This window comes from Oryx dammah, unplaced genomic scaffold, assembly GCF_014754425.2.
Source record: "Oryx dammah isolate SB20612 unplaced genomic scaffold, SCBI_Odam_1.1 HiC_scaffold_20, whole genome shotgun sequence".
Classification (NCBI taxonomy): domain Eukaryota; kingdom Metazoa; phylum Chordata; class Mammalia; order Artiodactyla; family Bovidae; genus Oryx; species Oryx dammah.
Window position 1 is genome coordinate 47,443,105 of NW_024070204.1, and position 19,834 is coordinate 47,462,938.

General features: G+C 36.4%; 1 protein-coding gene and 1 long non-coding RNA gene across 3 annotated transcripts in view; one reads left to right on the top strand and one right to left on the bottom strand.

Annotated features, from left to right (window-relative positions):
• Positions 1–126: 126 nt before the first annotated feature.
• DHX29 (DExH-box helicase 29) overlaps positions 127–19,834 on the bottom strand; it is a 46,994-nt gene continuing 27,286 nt past the window's right edge. Inside the window, exons 13-27 of one of the 2 annotated variants that reach the window (XM_040262534.1) lie at positions 18,675–18,851; positions 17,196–17,336; positions 15,637–15,781; positions 15,392–15,509; positions 14,694–14,778; positions 13,230–13,318; positions 12,158–12,286; positions 11,993–12,068; positions 11,091–11,315; positions 9,865–10,001; positions 9,368–9,461; positions 5,146–5,448; positions 4,247–4,378; positions 2,648–2,744; positions 127–407 (exon numbers count right to left, since the gene is read on the bottom strand). In XM_040262534.1, coding sequence (XP_040118468.1) covers positions 352–407; positions 2,648–2,744; positions 4,247–4,378; positions 5,146–5,448; positions 9,368–9,461; positions 9,865–10,001; positions 11,091–11,315; positions 11,993–12,068; positions 12,158–12,286; positions 13,230–13,318; positions 14,694–14,778; positions 15,392–15,509; positions 15,637–15,781; positions 17,196–17,336; positions 18,675–18,851 — 2,004 coding nt within the window. In that variant the 3' untranslated portion in view covers positions 127–351. The other variant, XM_040262533.1, reaches the window with a different exon arrangement.
• LOC120879522 lies at positions 2,741–8,443 on the top strand. The gene is made up of 3 exons (XR_005724807.1): positions 2,741–3,327; positions 3,826–3,908; positions 8,413–8,443. It is a non-coding gene; the product is annotated as an uncharacterized LOC120879522 (long non-coding RNA).

Sequence of the window (19,834 nt, forward strand, 5' to 3'; positions counted from 1 at the left end):
GTTTGAACTCTCTAGACATCAAGGACTGATAAGAGGATGAGGTGCGTACACAGGGAATCACAGTAGTCAGTTACGATACTACAGACACAGGCTTTGCCCGTAAGGCACATGATGATGAATACCACATGGATGGTACCAAAGAATTTATTGTAAATGTAGTGGCAAATATACTGAGAATAGCTATCATTAAAAAGAAATTAGAAAATTACACGTTTAAAGTATGTGCTTTTTTCCACCACCTTTACATTAGGAGTAGTACCAACATTTTAAGTACTGAAATACTTAATGGGATGGTCCATTTTCACATCATTTCATGACTCTCTTCAAAGCAGCTGATCATGAATTGCAGTTTCAATTATTATTCTCTGTTTTTATCAATTCGGTAATGATCTGGAGAATCTTGTCATCTGGATGGAAGAAGAAAAAACCAATGAATAAATTCAGCACTGACTAATTTTTCAGTGTATACACATGTAAACCACAGGTATACTTCATTAAAAGATTCTTTTAAATTAGAATACAGAGTTAACACCAGCAATATTCACTTATAAAACTAGAGATGCCTCTATTATTTCTTAAAAATTCTATTCAGACAGTAAATTTCCTTTTTCACCTAGCTCAAGTCTACTTTTTGACTCATCCATGTACTTCAGAATTAGCCAGGATGCCAACAGTATGGGCAAGGAATAAAGCACTCTTTATCTGTTTTTCCACGTTTAGTTCAAAGGAAATAAAAAAATTTACCAGGGAAGTACTCTAGAAGTGTGGATGGCACAGTGACAGACCTCTCTACACAGCAAAGGAATCAAACACCAATTAACTGGACAAACAGACTAAATAGGGGCTACATTATTTGTTAGAGGTTTTAACAGCTGCCTCTGCTTTTAATCAGTTGGGCTGATACTGTGACTTCATAACTACTTTCTGAATAGTTTTAATTATCAGGACTCCAAGACTGAAATTCTTATCTTATTAGACACTTCAATAAGAAAACTGTCTATGTTTCAACGACTGGAATGGAGAATTTTGATAACTGGGCCCATGGCCTGACACTCAGGCTCTTGGAGGCTATAGTGGCATTAAAAAAAAAGGAGTGAGGGAAGAAAGTTCACTGGCTGCAAGGTGAACATGACAGGTCTAGAAAGAACTATGATTTTTAGTCTGAGAACAGTATAGTAAAAGAAAATACAAGACCAACTTCAGTTATTTCTTTTTCAAAAGCTTGGTGGCCCTTAGAGCCCAACTTCTCTTACTCTAAAGTCCAGAAAGAGAGGACGCTAAGGCACTTCATCCTCCTTGAAGTCAAACATACATGCCTCACCAGAGGGCAGGTTCCCCTTTTCCTGTTATGGCCGAGAGAAACACTGAAAGCATTTTAAAATTGATTTTTCTTAGTTTAAAGGTTGAGGTTCAACTTGTCCTTAATACAATGTATTTTTTGTTTGTTTTAGGCTGTGTTGTAGTATACAGAGTTCCTCAAGAGAAGAGCCCACTTCTCTTAATATGTCAAGACCTGATTTAAGTTTCCAGCAGTACAGGAAAACTAACGGTTAAGTGCTTATTCATTCACCTTCAGTTATGGAAATTAACATAAAGTATGAGACTTCAGGGCAGTAGCACTAGACCAGTAGCTCCCCAACTTGCCTACCTACTAGAATTAATTGGGATATTTGTTAAATATATAATCACATTGAACAAATTGATCAATTCTTATCATTAAAAACAAGAAAATCAAACTGATGTGATGCAATGGGAAGGATACAGCACCAACCAAAAAATATTCTTTTCCTAAAAACCAGATTCTAATCAAGTCATTAGATATAACTACTAGTTTTCAGGAAATATAGAGAATGTGTATGTATGTTAGTTGCTCAGTCACGTCCAGCTCTTTGTGACCCCATGGACTGTAGCCCACCAGGCTCCTCTGTCCATGGAATTCTCCAGGCAAGAAGACTGGAGTGGGCTGCCATGCCCTTCTCCAGGGGATCTTCCTGACCCAGGGATCAAACCCAGGTTTGCAGAAAATATAGGGAACAGAGAAACATTAAATTAAAGCATGAAGATGCAACTGCCCAAATCCTAAACATAAGAAATTCCACCAGAAAAACAACCTAGTTTATTAAAAATAATTGCATTTAAAAATGGGGATGGTAGTATAGGGGAAGTGTTACAGATAGATGAAAGGATTATAAAATAGCAGTATGGCCATAGGCCTCTCCCATAGAGGAGATTCAGTATGCCTGAGATAGGTCTTTGGACCATATATATATGTATATGTATATGTATATATATATATAGATTTTTTTTTAACAACTACAAGGATAACTCTGATGATTTGGCAAGTCTGGGAAACACTATACCAGACTACCCTGCAGGAGGGCATGGCAACCCATTCCAATATTCTTGCCTGGAGAATCCCCATGGACAGAGTAACCTGGTGGGCTACAGTCCACGGGGTCGCAGAGTCGGACATGACTGAGTAACTAAGCACAGCAAAGCACATACCAGCCTAAGTGGCAGCTCAGGTGTCCACTGCAGATTTCTGTTGAAGGATTACAGACTAACAGCTCTACATTTGGGAGACTGGTAGAGAAAACATATTGAGAACCTCAGAGAAAGTTTCTCTTTCTTAGAGTCAAACACTTACTTTCAAGAGACATCTTAGGGTTTTCAAGTTTTTTTCTTAAAACAGAATCAATGAGAACTCGTAGCTGCTTGAAAATGACTGCTATTTTAACAGGTGCCTGTTGAGAGATGACAAATTGAACGTTAATCCCAGGGAGTATGAATGCGTTTAAAAAAAATCAAGGTAAGCATATATGCCTTAAATGTGCTTTAACACATATTGACTTAAATATAAAATGTTATAGGAAAAATAAATTACCTTCTGCAGCTAAGAGACATAAACTTCAATTTCCTTATTAAGTACCCATAAACTTGATACCTCTTTCCAGAATAAAGCAACCATTTTGCAATTGTTTTCTTCTCTTGTAATAACTCTATGGGAGTGAAGACTACAGTTTCGTTTTTGTGCTTTTTGATTTTATTGCTCAAAAATGCTTCATTTTTTAATTTAGCTTTCTGACTCTGTGCCTGTGCTTTCAACATTTTCACAATGATCTTCTGCTCCTCAATAAGGAAAGCATGCTTGTCCTGTCGTGGACACATTTAGCACACATGGAAACATCATAGGCCCAGCTGATTGTGTTTTTTCATTTTAGACAACCTCATAAGAACTTTAGGTCTCACAGCATGAATTCCTTGAAGTCAGCCTGAGCACAGCCCACATGTGGATTCTGGTGCTTTCCCAACCTTCTTGGTATAAAGGTAAACAATTCCATTACCAGGGATTTGGGACAGCTTCGTTTTGTTAGAGGCTGGACCATCCTGAATGCCTCTATATATCGTCCCCGGAAGAGGAAGAAAGAGGGCTACAGGTTTGAAAATGGAATTTTTAAAATAGCTTTACTGAGGAATAATTTATAGATCATAAAAATTTACTCACTGTGTACAACTCAATGATTTTTAATGAACTTATAGAGTTGTACAGCCATGACCACAATCCAGTTATAGAACACTATCACCATCTCCCCCTCTTTGTGAGAAGTGCACATATTTTTAAAACTGCCTTTAAAATTTACATCTCCAGTCTTAGATAAACAGCTATCATGGTATATCAGAGCAGAATGTATTAGAGTTGCTTAAAGTGGTCAATGTTGATAAGTTACAGAGAAATAAACTTATTGTTGGTAGCACTGGTTGGTCTAATTTTTCCAGAGGAGAATTTTAACAGTATGAATTAAATGAATTTGTGTCTTTCTATAGGTGGCATGATATAGCAGAAGGAGCACAAGTTTGAGGATCACATAGTTCTAGGTTTAAACCTTGCTCTACCATTAACAATCCATGTAAGCTATTTAACTCTCACTCAGCTTAAGTGCCTTGTCAATAGAAAGAAATCATCTAACAAGGTTGTTAGGGTATTAGGATGATCCATGTAAAGTTAACAACTGAAGTCCACCACATGGCAAATCATTATTACTGACAATAAATGTAATATGCTATTAGGAATATAGTTTGATTTTTAAATTAAACAGATTTAAAACCATACAGGCAAGATAAAATACGGACATCTTCTAGTTAAGTCAAACCATAGGAAGAAATTACGCAAACTCCAATAAAATTAAAAAAAAATCTACCTCAATGGTACTGGCAGTAAAATTTTAAGATCAGTTGTAGCATGTACCTGAAAATAGATCCAGCCATCAACAGAGATAAGGCGTTCCCGGTGCTGAACTTCTATATCACCACCAAAAAGTAAAACTGGAAAAGGGGTTATTAGGGTAGTTTCCCTCAAATACACTCGGGCATATCGTATCTGTATTAAAAAAATAACAACAACAACAACAACAAAACACTTAGCCTAAAAAAATAAAAAATTCACTGTTTCATGTAAGCATTTTTCTATAATTTGCTACTATTTTAAATTATTTTATAAAGCTACATGTCTACATTATGTTGCACAATCTCTTTTATAATAATCACAGTCACCACCTGTGTATTTATACTATTATAAGGATTTCAAACATTAATTCTAAGGCTGAATTGTATACCTTGAACATAAAGTATGAATAAGCAGTGTTATGCTAATACTGTTAAATAATTAGTGGAAAGATAAAATTAAGTTTCAAAGTGTCTGGTTTCTACAGCAAGGTTCAGCAATGACCATTAGTCAGGAATTTATCATGTTTTACATGTTTAAGTTTGCTGATAAGCTGGGAGTTACTCAAGCCAATGCTTGAAATTATGGATCTTTATTAATTTAATGAGCTATGATTCAAAAGGTTGACTGTTTTAATCTACAAATATTTGCTATTAAGTTATCTTAGGTTGCAATGTGTCTCAGACTGTTGTAACATCATGCTTAGTTCTATCCCATTCCATATTCCCCCTATTTGGAGATGTGGAAAAAAGACATGTTTATATTTTTGTTGAGAAACCATGAACATCTTGATTTCAAATATGAACAAACATGAATAGTTCAGTTTAAGAACCAAATATAGTATTTGGTGGGCATCCAAATTTGTTATGACTGACTTCTAGAATAATGTCCCGAATACTGGAATTAAAGAATGAGCACTTTACCTTCTCCTGGTATAAAAGCCATCCATAAATCTGCAAATCTCGATTTACTGAGGATGGATGTACTTGTGCTTTGCCTTGGGCTGTCTCCACAATGCAAGCCAATTTTTCTGTAATATCAACTGATTTTGTATAGATTATCTTTCCCACGTTGTCATACAGTCCAGCAGTAAGTACAGCTTTAAGAAGGGCAATTTCTTGGAAGGAAAGGGTCTGTGTGGCTCTGTTTCCTTCGAAGCTATTAGAAGTTGTAGATGATAAAAATCCTGCCGCTTTAACCAACTTGATTAACTCCTGCTTTACATCCTAGATTGGTTTGTTAAAAAGAGACACGATCATAATCAATTAAAGAAGCTGCCAAACAACCTTGTACTTTGTATTACTGTTTCCTATCAAAATGGACAGGATTCCAAAAAGCTAAAAAGAGAATTACCACATGATCTAGCAATCTCACTCCCAGGCATATATCCTGAAAAACATGAAAACACTAATTCAAAAAGATACATGAACTCCAGTGTTCACAGATCTTTACAACAGCCAAGACATGGAAGAAACCCAAATGTCCATTAACAGACAAATGGAGAAAGATGATAATACACACACATACACACAATGGGATATTATTCATCACAAAAAAGAATGAATTTTTGCCTTTTGCTACAAAGTGGATGGACCTGGAGGGCGTTATGCTAAGTGAAATAAGTCAGACAAAGAAAAATACTATATGTTATCACTTATGTGTGGACTCTAAAAAAACTAAAATTAGTGGATATAACACAAAAAAGAAACACAAACATAGAGAACACATTAGTGGCTACCAGTAGGGAGAGGGAAGGAGTGAGGGGCAAGGTAGGGATAGGTGGCTGAGAGGTACAATCTACTATGTGTAAAATAATTAAGTACAAGGATATGTTGCCAGCACATGGAATATACCCAATAAAACCCAATATTCTGTAGTTAACAATAATGGACTATAATCTTTAAAATTTGTGAGTCACTATATACCTGAAATTAATATTATAAACCAACTACATGCCAATTAAAAAAAACTTATGGAATTTAGCATGCTAAAATGTTTCATTTCTAATCTTATTACAAATATTAACATTTGTCAAATATTTTCCTAATCCATCATATTACTAAGTAAAACCAGCAGCATGAAGTATATATCTCTGTGCGTTCTTGTTTTGGTTTTTTTAATTTTTTTGGCCACATCTCATGGAATGTGGGATCTTAGTTCCCTGCTGCTGCTATTGCTAAGTCACTTCAGTCGTGTCCGACTCTGTGCGACCCCAGAGACGGCAGCCCACCAGGCTCCCCCGTCCCTGGGATTCTCCAGGCAAGAACACTGGAGTGGGTTGCCATTGCCTTCTCCAATGCATGAAAGTGAAAAGTGAAAGTGAAGTCGCTCAGTCGTGTCTGACCCTCAGCGACCCCATGGACTGCAGCCCACCAGGCTCCCCCGTCCAGGGGTTTTTCACGCAAGAGGACTGGAGTGGGGGGCCACTGCCTTCTCCGTTAGGTCCCTGACCAGGGATCAAATCCATGACCCCTGCATTGGAAGCACAGAATGCCGACCACTGGACCGCCAGGGAAGTCCTTGTGCATTATTCTTTGAATAATACTTTATTAGTTTAGCAAACTCTTTAGATTAGGCATTTCATTAATATATCAGTTTATTTTCAAGTTTAACACAGCCAATACTTTGAAGAAATGTCTTAATATATTACTATTCCTCAAGTTCCATAAATATATAATAAAACTTTAGTAAAAGTGAATGAAAGAAAAAAAAAAAACTCTGCCATTTGCAGCAATGTTGATGGACTAAACAGTATGCTTAGTGAAATAAGGCAGAGAAAGACAAATACTGTATAATATCACTTAACTGTGGAATCTAAAATAAACAAATGTATACAGCAAAACAGAAACAGACTCACAGATATAGAGAACAAACAAGTGGCTACCACTGGAGGAAGGGAAAGGGGGACGAGCAAGATAGGGATATGGAATTAAGAGGCACACACAAGTCTGTATAAAACAGGCAAGTAGGATATATTGTATATCACAGGGAATTATAGTCAGTATTTTATAAACACTTCTAATGGAGTATAATCTAGAAAAATACTGAATCACTGTGCTGTATGCCTAAAATATATTATAACTCAAGCATACTTGAATTAACATACGAATGTCTAATATGTGAAAGCAATAAAAATGTGCCTGAACGCATTTTCATCCAGTGTATCTACTTTAACAGTAGCTCTGCTTTCAATAGGTTTACTCAGTAAGGACGGTCACATAGAGACACTGAGGAAGAATTACAGAGGACTCTGATCCTAGACTGCAAGAACCTTCTTCACTTGTCTCTGGGAAACAATTTCCTAAAGAACTCTGACAATGTTTATTAATGGCAACCATCTAAACTTGTTGCTTAAAATCTTTTTATACCTTTAGTAATGCCAATCAGCTAAAATACCATAGGGAGGATGAGCATTTTTTTTCAAAAATTCAATTTTATTTATTTTTTTGCTTTTTTTAAAAATTGGAGGCTAATTACTTTACATGGGTTTGGGTGGACTCCAGGAGTTGGTGATGGACAGGGAGGCCTGGCGTGCTGCAGTTCATTGGGTCGCAGAGTCAGACACGACTGAGCGATTGAACTGAACTGAATTACTTTACAATATTGTGGTGGTTTTTGCCATACATTCATATGAATCAGCCATGGGTGTGCATGTGTTCCCCATCCTGACCCTCCCTCCCACCTCCCTCCCCATCCCATCCCTAAGGGTCATCCCAGTGTACCAGCCCTGAGTACCCTGTCTCATACATCGAACCTGGACTGGCAATCTATTTCACATATGATAATATATATGTTTCAATGCTATTCTCTCAAATCATCCCACCCTTGCCTTCTCCCACAGAGTCCAAAAGTCTGTTCTTTACATCTGTGTCTCTTTTGCTGTCTCATGAGTATGAGCATTTTTAAAGTAGACAGGATACAAGTGATTAAAATATGAAGTTTACATTTAGGATTTCCTTGAGTTTTCTGGTTTGGGACTTAAGGGACTTCAATTCCAGGAGAAGAAAAATCAGACAGACAGTTGCTGTAATACCACAAGACTGGTAAAGAACTGAAAACCCTGTAGCCTAGGGGAGGTGAAGACAAGGCTGATAGAAGGAAGGGAGTGGGAGGCAACTTGAAGGTCTGGAAGAAGTGGAGTGCAGACAAAGGAGTGTTGCTTATCTCTCCATATCTTGAACCCGAGCCAGACAACCTTTTAAAATATGAGCACAGGATAGGGGAATTATGTGAGAGGTAAGTTTATTTTCTGAATGCTTTTATAGCACGTCTGCTCTAAACATCATTTCCCTTTAAAGTTGCACTACACTTGAGACATATCAACCAATTTTAATGTGTGGACCTTGTGTGGATCATGATTTGAACTAGCTGTAAAAAAAAAAATTATGAAAAATCAGGGATATTTACACACTGTATAGTTGACGATATAAAGGAATTATTTTTCGAGGCATGATAATGCTCAAGAAAAAAACAAGTCCTATACTTCAGAGATACATAACAACCTGACATCTGGGATTTGCTTCAAGATAATCTAGAGGGCAGACAGTGGATTAAGGGGAGTATTAGTAAAACAAGATTGAGCACATGTTGATAATTATGTAAGTGAGAAATGAGTACACAGGAGTTCACTATACTATTGTCACTTTTATGTATAGTTGAAAATTTCCATAATAATTCAAAATAACAACTGATTTTCAGATTTGAGAAAAACTGTAGCATATCCCCAATTCAATTTCGTTTTTTTTTTTTAAATGAGAAACTGAGACTAAATTAACCTTCTCCAAGCTTGAGCTGTTGAATAGACAACTATCCTAATTCCCAAACTAGTGTTATTTCTATGAAATCATGTTGCATCTTTGACCACTTCCTGAATATAATATGATTGTTAAACACTATTTTGGAAGCATGGAGTCTTAACCACTGAACAGCCAAGGAAGTCCCTATTAAATACGATTCTGAATCACCGTGTAATACAGGTTACCTGTTGTGGTAAACAAAACAAAAAAATCACAAATTTATTAATTCAGCCAATGTTTATTAAACACTTACTATGTGTCAAGCACTATCCTAGGCATTTCTTTTCCCAAAATAATCCCACTGCTCCACCATATGACCCTAAATTAAGACAGTTGCATTAAGACTTACCTCTAGGGTTAACAGTGATGTTCTATTAAGAAAGTTCTTCCGGCAATATGCTATTTCAGAACGATAGCCTCCTTCCTGCCGTGCTTTTTTCCACCTACGTAAGAAAAATGACCAAAGTTTAATGTTTCCAAACTCTCACTTTCAGAGGTACTAACCATAGCTTTAATTATATTAATAATCATATAAAACGAGGAAGGGCCTTGCCTGTTTTAAGAGCTAGCCAATTTCAACTACAATATAGGTATTTTTTGCTTGTGTATAACAGTAAATTAATAACTTCAAATATAAGGTAATAGACACATAGTAATACAAAGTACACTGTTCTTAAATTTTAGGATTATAAAAATACAAATCTCTAAAATAATTATACAGATGAAGTAGCTAATACTAAATTTAAACCTTTAATGCATCTTTTTAATAAAAGTCAAAGATAAATTTTTAAAATAGTAAATACCCTCAGGTTTGACCTACTGACAAAACCTGGATTATTCCTTTACCCCAGGTATGCGTTGTAGACCGTCAGATGATCTGAATCTGCCATGGCCAAGGCTGATTTTGCAAGATCTGCTTCATCTTTCCGGCCAATTGGTGTGGTAAAAGGGGACTTCTCTGTCATAACTGCAGCTAATGTTGCCTAACCATAAATAAACAAAAAAATTTAACCTTAAAGAGGTACACACTGAAAGCTGATTTGTATTGTAATAGAAAGCAAATCATAAAACAACTGCACTTTCAAGTTGCATGCTTCTTCTTTTGAATTTACTGTGTTCTATAATAGCTAGCATTTTCATTTTAATTACTTTTAGTTTCATTTATGGAATTTAAAAAATCTATCACTTACTTTTATATCATCTTTGTGAGACAGGGAAGTAATACCAACAAAATCAGGGATTTTAAAAAATGAGTATTTGTGCAAGAGACCGATAGTCTATCACATAGTTAAAAGAAATTCCTTAACCACAGATCAGAGATCTTGACTCTGAGTCTGAATTTCCATTGCCTGCAATGCTCCTTTGATTCTTACATAATTTGGACTATATAACAACCCATTTGTTGTTGCTGCAGCTTTTTAGATCAACTATCATGGCAGTAGATATTTCTTGGACTCAACACAATTCTGGTATATATTTCTGATACTAGGAAAAAAAAAAAAATACTAGAGTAAGTCATATTCTCCCCATTTTGATTTCAAACAGGCTTATCTGTAGTCCCAGAAAAGGCTACAATTTGATAAAGTTGGAATGGCAAAGCAGGCAAGAGATTCAGAGAGAGGCAGAAAGTTTGTTAATTCTGAGATAATTTGAGAAAACAGAATTGCTGGTAATTGCTAGCTCAGAGAAAACTCAGAAAAAGGGAAGGAAGTTTTGATTCTGAAGTGTGGAGTTCAAAACTCTCAATGAATCCATCTACTATATGAATCATCTACTATATATATATATAAATATATATATATAAAAGTGGTATGTTTGATAGCAGAAGTCTACAAGCCAAAACCCTTTTACAAAATAATACCTACAATACACAAGAGTATATGGGTGAAGATATTTTCTTATATATAAATATAAAAAGTTAAATATTTAAAAATTCTCATTAAGCATTCAGATTTTCTGGCTTTAATGTTAGTACAGACACCTTATTTAGTTAAAAAAATTTTTCCCAACTTAATACCTCCCCAACCAAAATGCTATTTACAGTGAAGAAGCAGCAGTATTGCTTGTCTTACCACTGGATCCAGGCAGCCAAAAATGGCGCCAAAAATAAGCATCTTGCCAATCTTGACATTCACAGGCAGAGCTGCAAGGTGTTGGCCCAGTGGAGTCAGTTTAGGCTCATTTAGTTCACAAGCTCCAATTTTTCGGAGTAAATTCATTGCATTGCTGATTACTTGAAGTTGAGGAGGATCTAAAGCTTTAGAGAGGAAATCTTCAGGAGAACCAAGATTGCATTTCTGCAGATTGAAAAAGTGATAAATTCAGATGTGATCAGAAAAAATTAAAAAAAAAAAAAAAAGATGGTCAAACTAGAACTAAATTTAAGTAAAATTTTAAGCAAAGAGGAGATTTTTCCAGTTGCATATTTTTAGTTTCTTCATTCCTGATTTTTATAGAACCAAAAAATCTAAGAACTGAAGGATATTATAGATCTTTCATACCAGGAAGCCTTTGGTCTAGGTCAGGACTTTTGAAGTCCAGCTCTATTGTTAGTGGGCCCAGATAATTGTTTTAGGAGATGGTGCTGTTCACTGCAGAGTGTTTAGCAGCATCCCTGGTCTTGACCCACTAGATGTCCACAGCATGGTCTCCCTCTCCCCGCAGTTCTGACAACTAAAAATGTCTCCTGACATTCCAGGCTTTCCCTGGTAAGCAATATCATCCCCAGTTGAGAACTAGTGGTCTGGGCTATGAGTCTATATTTTAATTTCTTAAAGTATGAGTACCTATGGCAGATTTAAAGCACAGTGGGTTACTTATAAAATATGAGGGAAGGGGGAATTTATTAGAGCAGAGTAAATAAAATACTTGAAAATCTAGTGCAACAGAAGGTAAGATTAGTTTAGGTCTTCCTTTTCTTTTTTCTTAGAAAGGGGTGGAGAACAAAAGTTCATCTAAATTCCCTTGGGATTACCATAATATGAAGACATAATTCCTCCAAAGGCACGCGCAAGATTTCAGGGACAGAATAGTCCATAAAGCCTTCAAATCTGAAAAATAAGGTAAAATAATCCTAAACACATATTATCAGCAATGTCATGCTGGTTTGTGTGTTTTTAATCTCCAGGCTACGCCATACCTTTCTCTCGTGTACATGCGGAAACAGAAGCCATCTCTGACCCGCCCAGCTCTCCCCTGGCGCTGCAGAGCACTGGCTTTGCTGACAAATGTCTCGACCAAAGAACTCATCTGACTGCTCTCATGGTACCTAGAAAAATGTTTTAGGAGATAATATGTAGATAACTGACTTAAATCAAAATCTAAAAAAAAACTGGAAGTATTTGATTCTAAAGTTGAAGATTAATTATGCAGTAAGAATTCTTTGAAAAAGTGAGAAATTCTGCTGTGAATAGCACCTTTCACAAAATACAGTTCAACCCTGAAAACACTTCCTCTAAAGGTACAGTTAAAAAAAATCAGGAGTCTATTTTGTACTGGACAGTCACACTCATTTCCAAATATTGCTCAAGTTTTCTAAGATTAGGAACAATGCATATAGATTAGAATAGACCACAAAGATGGTCTCCCTTATTTGTTAAATATGAACATCAGAACATTTATAAAGCAATAATCTGTTAAAGTTAAATTTATTTAACAGTTAAAGTTATCTACTATGCGCCAATTACTGTACTACGTACTTTCAATTTATGAAATTTTAATTTTCCCACTTACATATGAGGAGAATACTGATGATTATAACTGATGTCATATTACTTGCTCAAGATTATAGATCAGAGATTTATAGTCTAACTCTGATTCTAAAACCCATGCTTTTTTATAATCCCACAAATAATGCATTTGTAAAACAATTTATTTTACAAACTAACTGATAAGAATTTATGTCTGAACATTTTCTCAGCACTTTTCTATCAGGAGCAGTACAATGATATTACTTATGGGAAAACTGATGACATGAATTTTGACGTTTACTCTCAGACATTTTAAACTTCCCTACAGCTTCCCTGAGACCTTTTGTTTTGGACAGAATTAGGACATTTGAGATGTTCCCCATATGATTCTGAGATCTAGTGCTTGTTTTGGCAGTACATGTACTGACTGGAATGGTTCTGTGATGTCTCCTAACAATTCAAGAGTCCCAAGCCCTTTTCAGGTTAAATATGTTTTGATTTGGGAGGAAAATGCAAACTTACTTATTTTCTTTTGTTCTTCCAGTATCAATTACAAATACAACATCTGGAATAGTGATACCTGTCTCTGCAATATTTGTTGCCAAAACGATCTGAAAACACAGAGCCAAAACATTTAGGTAACAACTTTCAGCAATGTGCCATCACTTACAAATTCTTTAGTTTAGCCAATGCATTTTAAAAAGTGAATTTCACTTATTCTTTACAAAAATTCACAATCTAATTGCTATTACTGTGTAACTTAAATCTGCTCAATTAATTTTATTACCTCAGCTTATTAATTAAACTTATAGATTCTTATTCCAACAGAAATACTGTTAGTCCCTTAATTCTAGTCAGTCATCTTAAAAATCATACACATAGAATGGGAAAGTGGGTCAGAGAATGGAGACTGCTCAGCAGAAACTTTACAATTATTAGGGAATACTTTCTTTAGTAAGAAGAAATGGTGGGTTGTTGCCCTGGCTCTGCTACTTATTAGCTTTGTGACCTGGGCAAGTTATTTTACCTCTCTGGTCTCAAATTAGGAGGTAGAAATACATGATTTCTTAGGTCCCTTTCTAGCTCAAAAATTCTTAATGGTGATGGCTGAATAGCCCATCTTCTTGTGTGTGTGTTTTTTTCTTCTGTTGAGTCTTTGGAGGTGAAACATTTAGGAAACTCTAGGTCAGTTCACTATGTTATCACTCTATCTCAATACTGAATGCTTGTTTTTCTTATCCTTCATCCTAGGAAAGAGAACCCAGATTATTAAGACTTAGATAGGACCTAGGTGATCAAAGTGTTTAGAGGTGGTGGAATTCTTTTCTTCAGACAAAATCTTCCAGAGAAGCCCAATGTTACAGATCAGAACATAACCTATCAACCCCTGGATTTTTCAGAGCAGTTAGAAAATCATAAATTTAATTCAACCCCTTTTAAAGATGAGAAAGTAAGGCTGAGTAGGTTGCCAAAGGCCAGACATGGCAGCAGCTTTGGGACAAGAATCTGAGAAACTCTTTTTGCCAAGTATCTCTTCATTCAGAATCATGAACAGAGGAGACAATGAAAATACCTTAAGATTGTTTCCTAACCTAATGTTCTCTGTGTTGCAAAAATGATCAGGGATGAATAGACTATAGAGAACAAAAAAAGAATCCTCCCAGGATTCAAGTAGCTTCTGACATCAAACATCCTTTGTGTTCTCTTCTTGAAGGAAGAGTAGTGACTTTTTCTCTCAAAAGTAACAATAATGCCATGTTTTTAAACTACCACTCCTCTAAAGTTATTGATAACACATAATATAAACACCTAACAATATAAATTGAATTTTAATATTTGGTTCACTTTTGATGCTATTAGACTGCAGAGCATCTGGAGTCTGCCATGTGCTATAAGGCACTTAATAACTGTCTTTGATGATAGGTAGTCATTTTCATGAACTGTTCTCAGGTGGATCACATATAAATTTGATGTACTGAGTTTTACCTTCCTGACTCCTTGAGGAGGAAGTGTAAATGCTGCAGCTTGATCTTGAGTTGAAAGAATAGAATGCAGAGCTATCACTTTATATCTGAAAGTTAAAATCATAGTTCTTAGCAAGAGTTTCTCTTTAGAAGACACTGCAAAGAATAACAAAATTTATTTGCAAATAGGAAGCAATTTAAAAATTTATTATGAAAAATTTTAAACACACACAAAAGTTCTGAGAATAATATATATATACTCATTGATGAGAAAAAATTTAATATAAATTATATGAATGTAGGGTTTGAAGAATTAAAAAAAAAATATTCTGATGCCAAAGTGATAATGTTAACAGCAGTAATAAACTATATCAAAACAGACACAGTAAAGAGCCAATTCAGTGCGTATGGATGATAAACTGCAATGCTGTTGGGGTTTTGCACCATCCCATGGGTTGGGGAGGGGAGTCACCATCTTATTCTTAACCACAAGTTTCCCTCTGCTAAATCATATTAAGAAAATAAAACAAATGTAGAAAAAGTACCTAAAATTTTTAGTAGACAAAATGCTATAACAGAAAGTTAAAATAAGAATTGCTTTGTCATGGACAATTTTAACTAAAAGTGAAAAGACTTTGAAAGCTCTGATCAAGAATTTTAATGTACAAAACGCTGCTCTATTTTAAAACTACCAGGAATATAATGAAGATCTGTAGTTACCGTTCTGAAAAAAATCTTCTGTCAGTTGATAAGAGATCATACAACTGTTGAATATGAGCAAGGCCTGGTAAAAAGATCAGTACTGCTCCGTCAACATTTTTGAACTGAGGACTTCTGTCTGGAATTTTTTGAAAGATACAATATTCAAAAATAAGGAACAGCATATAAAATATTAATAAAACATCTCCAGTTAGTAGAAAAGTTTTATCAAAACAAATGGAGACACATTAGAAATAGGTAAATACCTAAATATATAAGAAGTTCCAAAATGAGGTCCAGGTTGATTTTATGAGGATTCATGTAGAGAATAGCATGCTGAGTGCGACTGCTATACTTTTGGTAAAATGGATTTAAATCAGCACTTGTTCCAGTCTGAACTGGGATGTATTCCTAAAAGAAACATAATCAGAAAAACTTGAACAAAAATATGAAGTAAAGACAAAGAAGGAAAAAACGAGCTACTTGCGTTTATTTAAATCTCTATTTTTCTCACTGTCACCATTATTTCATTCAAATATAGCAAGAATACAATTTTTAACAGTATTAAAGTATGATAAAATTTCATCTCTATCCTATTAATTTCATCCAGCCCCCTTAAGTACAGCAAAACTTTTTAATCTTGGCATGTAAACACTTAAAGAAATGAAGAAAAACAGAATAATGGCTGCATTGTTCCGTGGCAATTAAAAAGCAGGCAGGCCAAGAGGTTGTGATAACTTTATTAACTAATTTACACCTGCCTCATTCATTCTAGATTCTACTTTGGTTGCTGAGTTCCAACCATCTCCTTTGAAATACTACCTTTAATTTTTTGAAGTCTTTCTTTAGTTTCTAATCTCTGTTTCTACAGTTTTAAGAAAAGATTTTAGTTTTTGCTTCCTTGATTTATCTGCTTAATTAAAAGATAAACTAACTTTAAATTTGTCCATTAGATGAATGAAATATTGTAGACACAGTGAAAATATGTAAATAGTACCACTGGTCAAAATGCAGGATAGCATAGCTTTTGTGATATTCCTAAAATTATGTCATTCGAACTAAACTCTCTATGAAGAACTGTGCTTCCCTGGATGGCTCGTGCCAGCACAAAGTCTCCTAAGAAAACCAGTGGCAGGGATCTAGACTCTGGGCCTTGTTAGGTAAAGATGACCAGGTACAACAAAAAAAAATCTCTGACAGGCTTTAATGGCAGAGCGCTCCCGGGCGGGGTTCCCGGACCCGAACAGGGCAGGTCAAGGGGATCCTCGGGGAACTGCGTTGGGAGTTTGTTTATATATGCACGTTGCGAGGGATGGCTGGGTTAGCGGATGGGAGTTTGGATAGGCTGCTGGTTCGCGGCGTTGCGGGCTGATAGGTTTCTCCATGTGGCTGAGGCGGGGCGGCTTATGCAGCTGAGGTGGCGCGGTTTATGCAGCTGGGGGCGGGGCAGCTTTAGCTGGCAGAGTATGCTGTCCTTGGTCCCTGGTATCTGGGAGGCTCCCTCCATTAGGGACTTCCCCCGCCGTCAGGGGAGAGGAGGGGCGGCCCATCATGGCCCCCGGGGTCCAACCTTACAGGCCTGCCCTAGTCTATTAAGGTGTTGAGATAAAGCAAATATCATAAACCAAACAGTAAGTAAAACAGTAAAAGAGTCAGTAAAACAAAGATTAAAGAAATGATCTTTAAAATTTGCTCATAATTATATCTGTTATTCCTCTAACAAAATGTATTTGAATGCACTGTGCCAGCCACATGACTTTAAAACTCTTACGGTAGTTTGTGCCTTGGATATCATTGTATGTCTTTTAAAATGTTTTTTTCTTACCTGATACTTTTTTATTCCCCCTGCTTTGGTTGTAACATTAATGGTTATTTCTTCTTCCTCCTCCAGAAATTTCTGACAATATTCTGAATCTTTCTCCAGTACAAAGCCTGTTTCCTCTATTATATCTTCAAGATGAAAAACCTGCACAGATGAAGGCATATAAAGAGTGAGCTCAAATTCATTTCAGTAAATATCATCTTAAAGAGACAAGGGATTGCTAGCTTCCTGAATGTTACCACATGCTAATTAGAATATTATGAAAAAAAATTTTTTTCTGCATTATTTGGGAATGAAGAACTTGCCTGGATCTGTCCCTATGTAGTTCCAGGACAAAGTACATTATGGTGTATAGTTTTTACATGTGAAAATCAATTTAAAGATTCTTTAGCAGCTGAACCAAGGGGGCAAACATTTAGAAGAAAGCGTCAAAGACAAATCCCCCTCAATTTGAGGGATGGATGGAAAGTTCAGTTCAGTAGCATCCAACTCTTTGTGACCCCATGGACTGCAGTACGCCAGAATTCCCTGTCCATCACCAACTCCTGAAGCTTACTCAAACTCATGCCCCTTGAGTCGGTGATGCCATCCAACCATCTCATCCTCTGTTGTCCAATTTTCCTCCCGCTTTCAGTCTTACGCAGCATCAGGGTCTTTTCCAATGAGTCAGTTCTTCACATCAGGTGGACAAAGTGTTGGAATTTCAGCTTCAGCATCAGTCCTTCCAATTAATATTAAGGACTGATTTCCTTTAGGATGGACTGGTTGGATCTCCTTGCAGTCCAAGGGACTCTCAGGAGTCTTCTCCAACACCACAGTTCAAAATCATCAATTCTTCGGGGCTCAGCCTTCTTTATACTCCAACTCTCATATCCAACTTCCACATGGGTGGAAAAGCAGTTCCTTATTGTTAGGAAGTGACCCCAATCTGGATGTAGATTTGGCTTTGCTATAGAACTGTGTTCTATGCTGTGTACCTCTGAGGTATGTTATTCAGCACAATCCTCCTTCCAGTCCACCCATGCTTAGTCAAGGCAGCTCAGCTATCTGACTCCCAAGGCCAGCTCCAGGTCCTCTCTTGGCTTGCATTACCTTAGGAATAGTTCTAGGCTCAGACTTAAGGGGGAGAAGACAATGGCAGCCCACTCCAGTACTCTTGCCTGGAAAATCCTATGGACAGAGGAGCCTGGTAGGCTGCAGTCCATGGGGTCGCTAAGAGTTGGACACAACTGAGCGACTTCCCTTTCACTTTTCACTTTCATGCATTGGAGAAGGAAATGGCAACTCACTCCAGGGTTCTTGCCTGGAAGATCCCAGGGACGGGGGAGCCTGCTGGGCTGCCATCTGTGGGGTTGCATAGTCGGACACGAATGAAGTGACTTAGCAGCAGCAGCAGCAGCAAACTTAAGGGCCTATCTTCTGGGGACACTCACTGGTGGGAATGTAGTTTCTGTTTACATAGGCATTATTAAAAAAACTTACCTCAACAGGATAACTTCTTCCTGAAATTCTCAGAATAGGGCAGTGTGTGAAATAGGTAGAAAACTTTTCACTGTCTACAGTGGCACTCATGAGAATCAAATGTAAATCAGAACGTTTCTGTAAAATTTCCTTCAAGATAATTAGTAGGAAGTCTGACTGGACACTTCTCTCATGAACCTAGTATAAAAGGAATAAAAAAAAAACGGTCATATATAAGGTCTGTGTGTGTTATTTGCTCAGTCGTGTTCAACTCTTTGCAACCCCATGGGCTATAGCCCACCAGGCTCCTCTGTCCATGGAATTCTCCAGGCAAAAATACTGGAGGGGTTGCCATTTCCTTCTCCAGGGAATCTTTCCAACCAAAGGATCATACTCAGGTCTCCTGCATTGCTGGCAGATTCTTTAACATCTGAGCCACCAGGGAAGCCCTTACATAATAAGGTCTAGTAAGAAGTTAAAACAATCAGACCTTCAAATTTACTAAAAGTTAATCAATATTTACACAGTCAATACATAGAGAAGGTGAGAGAAGCTGTGTTTCAAATGAGGTAGATCTTCCAAACTGAAAATAAAGTCACCCTCTTTAAAACTGAAGTCAGTAAAAATCAGCATACAATGAAATAGATTAGCTATGATAGTAAGACTACCTTAGGAGATAGTCTGTAACTGTTCAGCTGGTAAGATTAAAGTATCTCCCAAATTTCACTCAGAAGCCAGTGTAATGCTTAAAAGCTCTGCCGCTAATATATAATTGAAGAGACACAAAACTGCAACAAGACAGATTATTTATACACTTTTCTGCAAAGGGGTAATTTTTTTAGTATGAATCTGACAAGTTCTATCAACTGCCTAGGAAAATGGGTTTTATGCTTTTCGAACACATGCATTTTAGGGAGGAGCACTGTAAACTTGCTATAGAGCATTACAACATGGGACATTGTCAGAACTTAGTATCTGCTGGATGTACTAGTCTATATTGAAATTTGCTGTACTGGATTTGTTTCTACCTCATTTTATTTCTTGAGATTTAAAGCAGCATACAAAAGATAGAATACATTGAGATAACAAAATTAAAACAGGTTTGGTCAACAAAAATTAAAACAGGTTTGACCAACAAAAATTAAAACAGGTTTGACCAACAAAAATTAAAACAGGTTTGA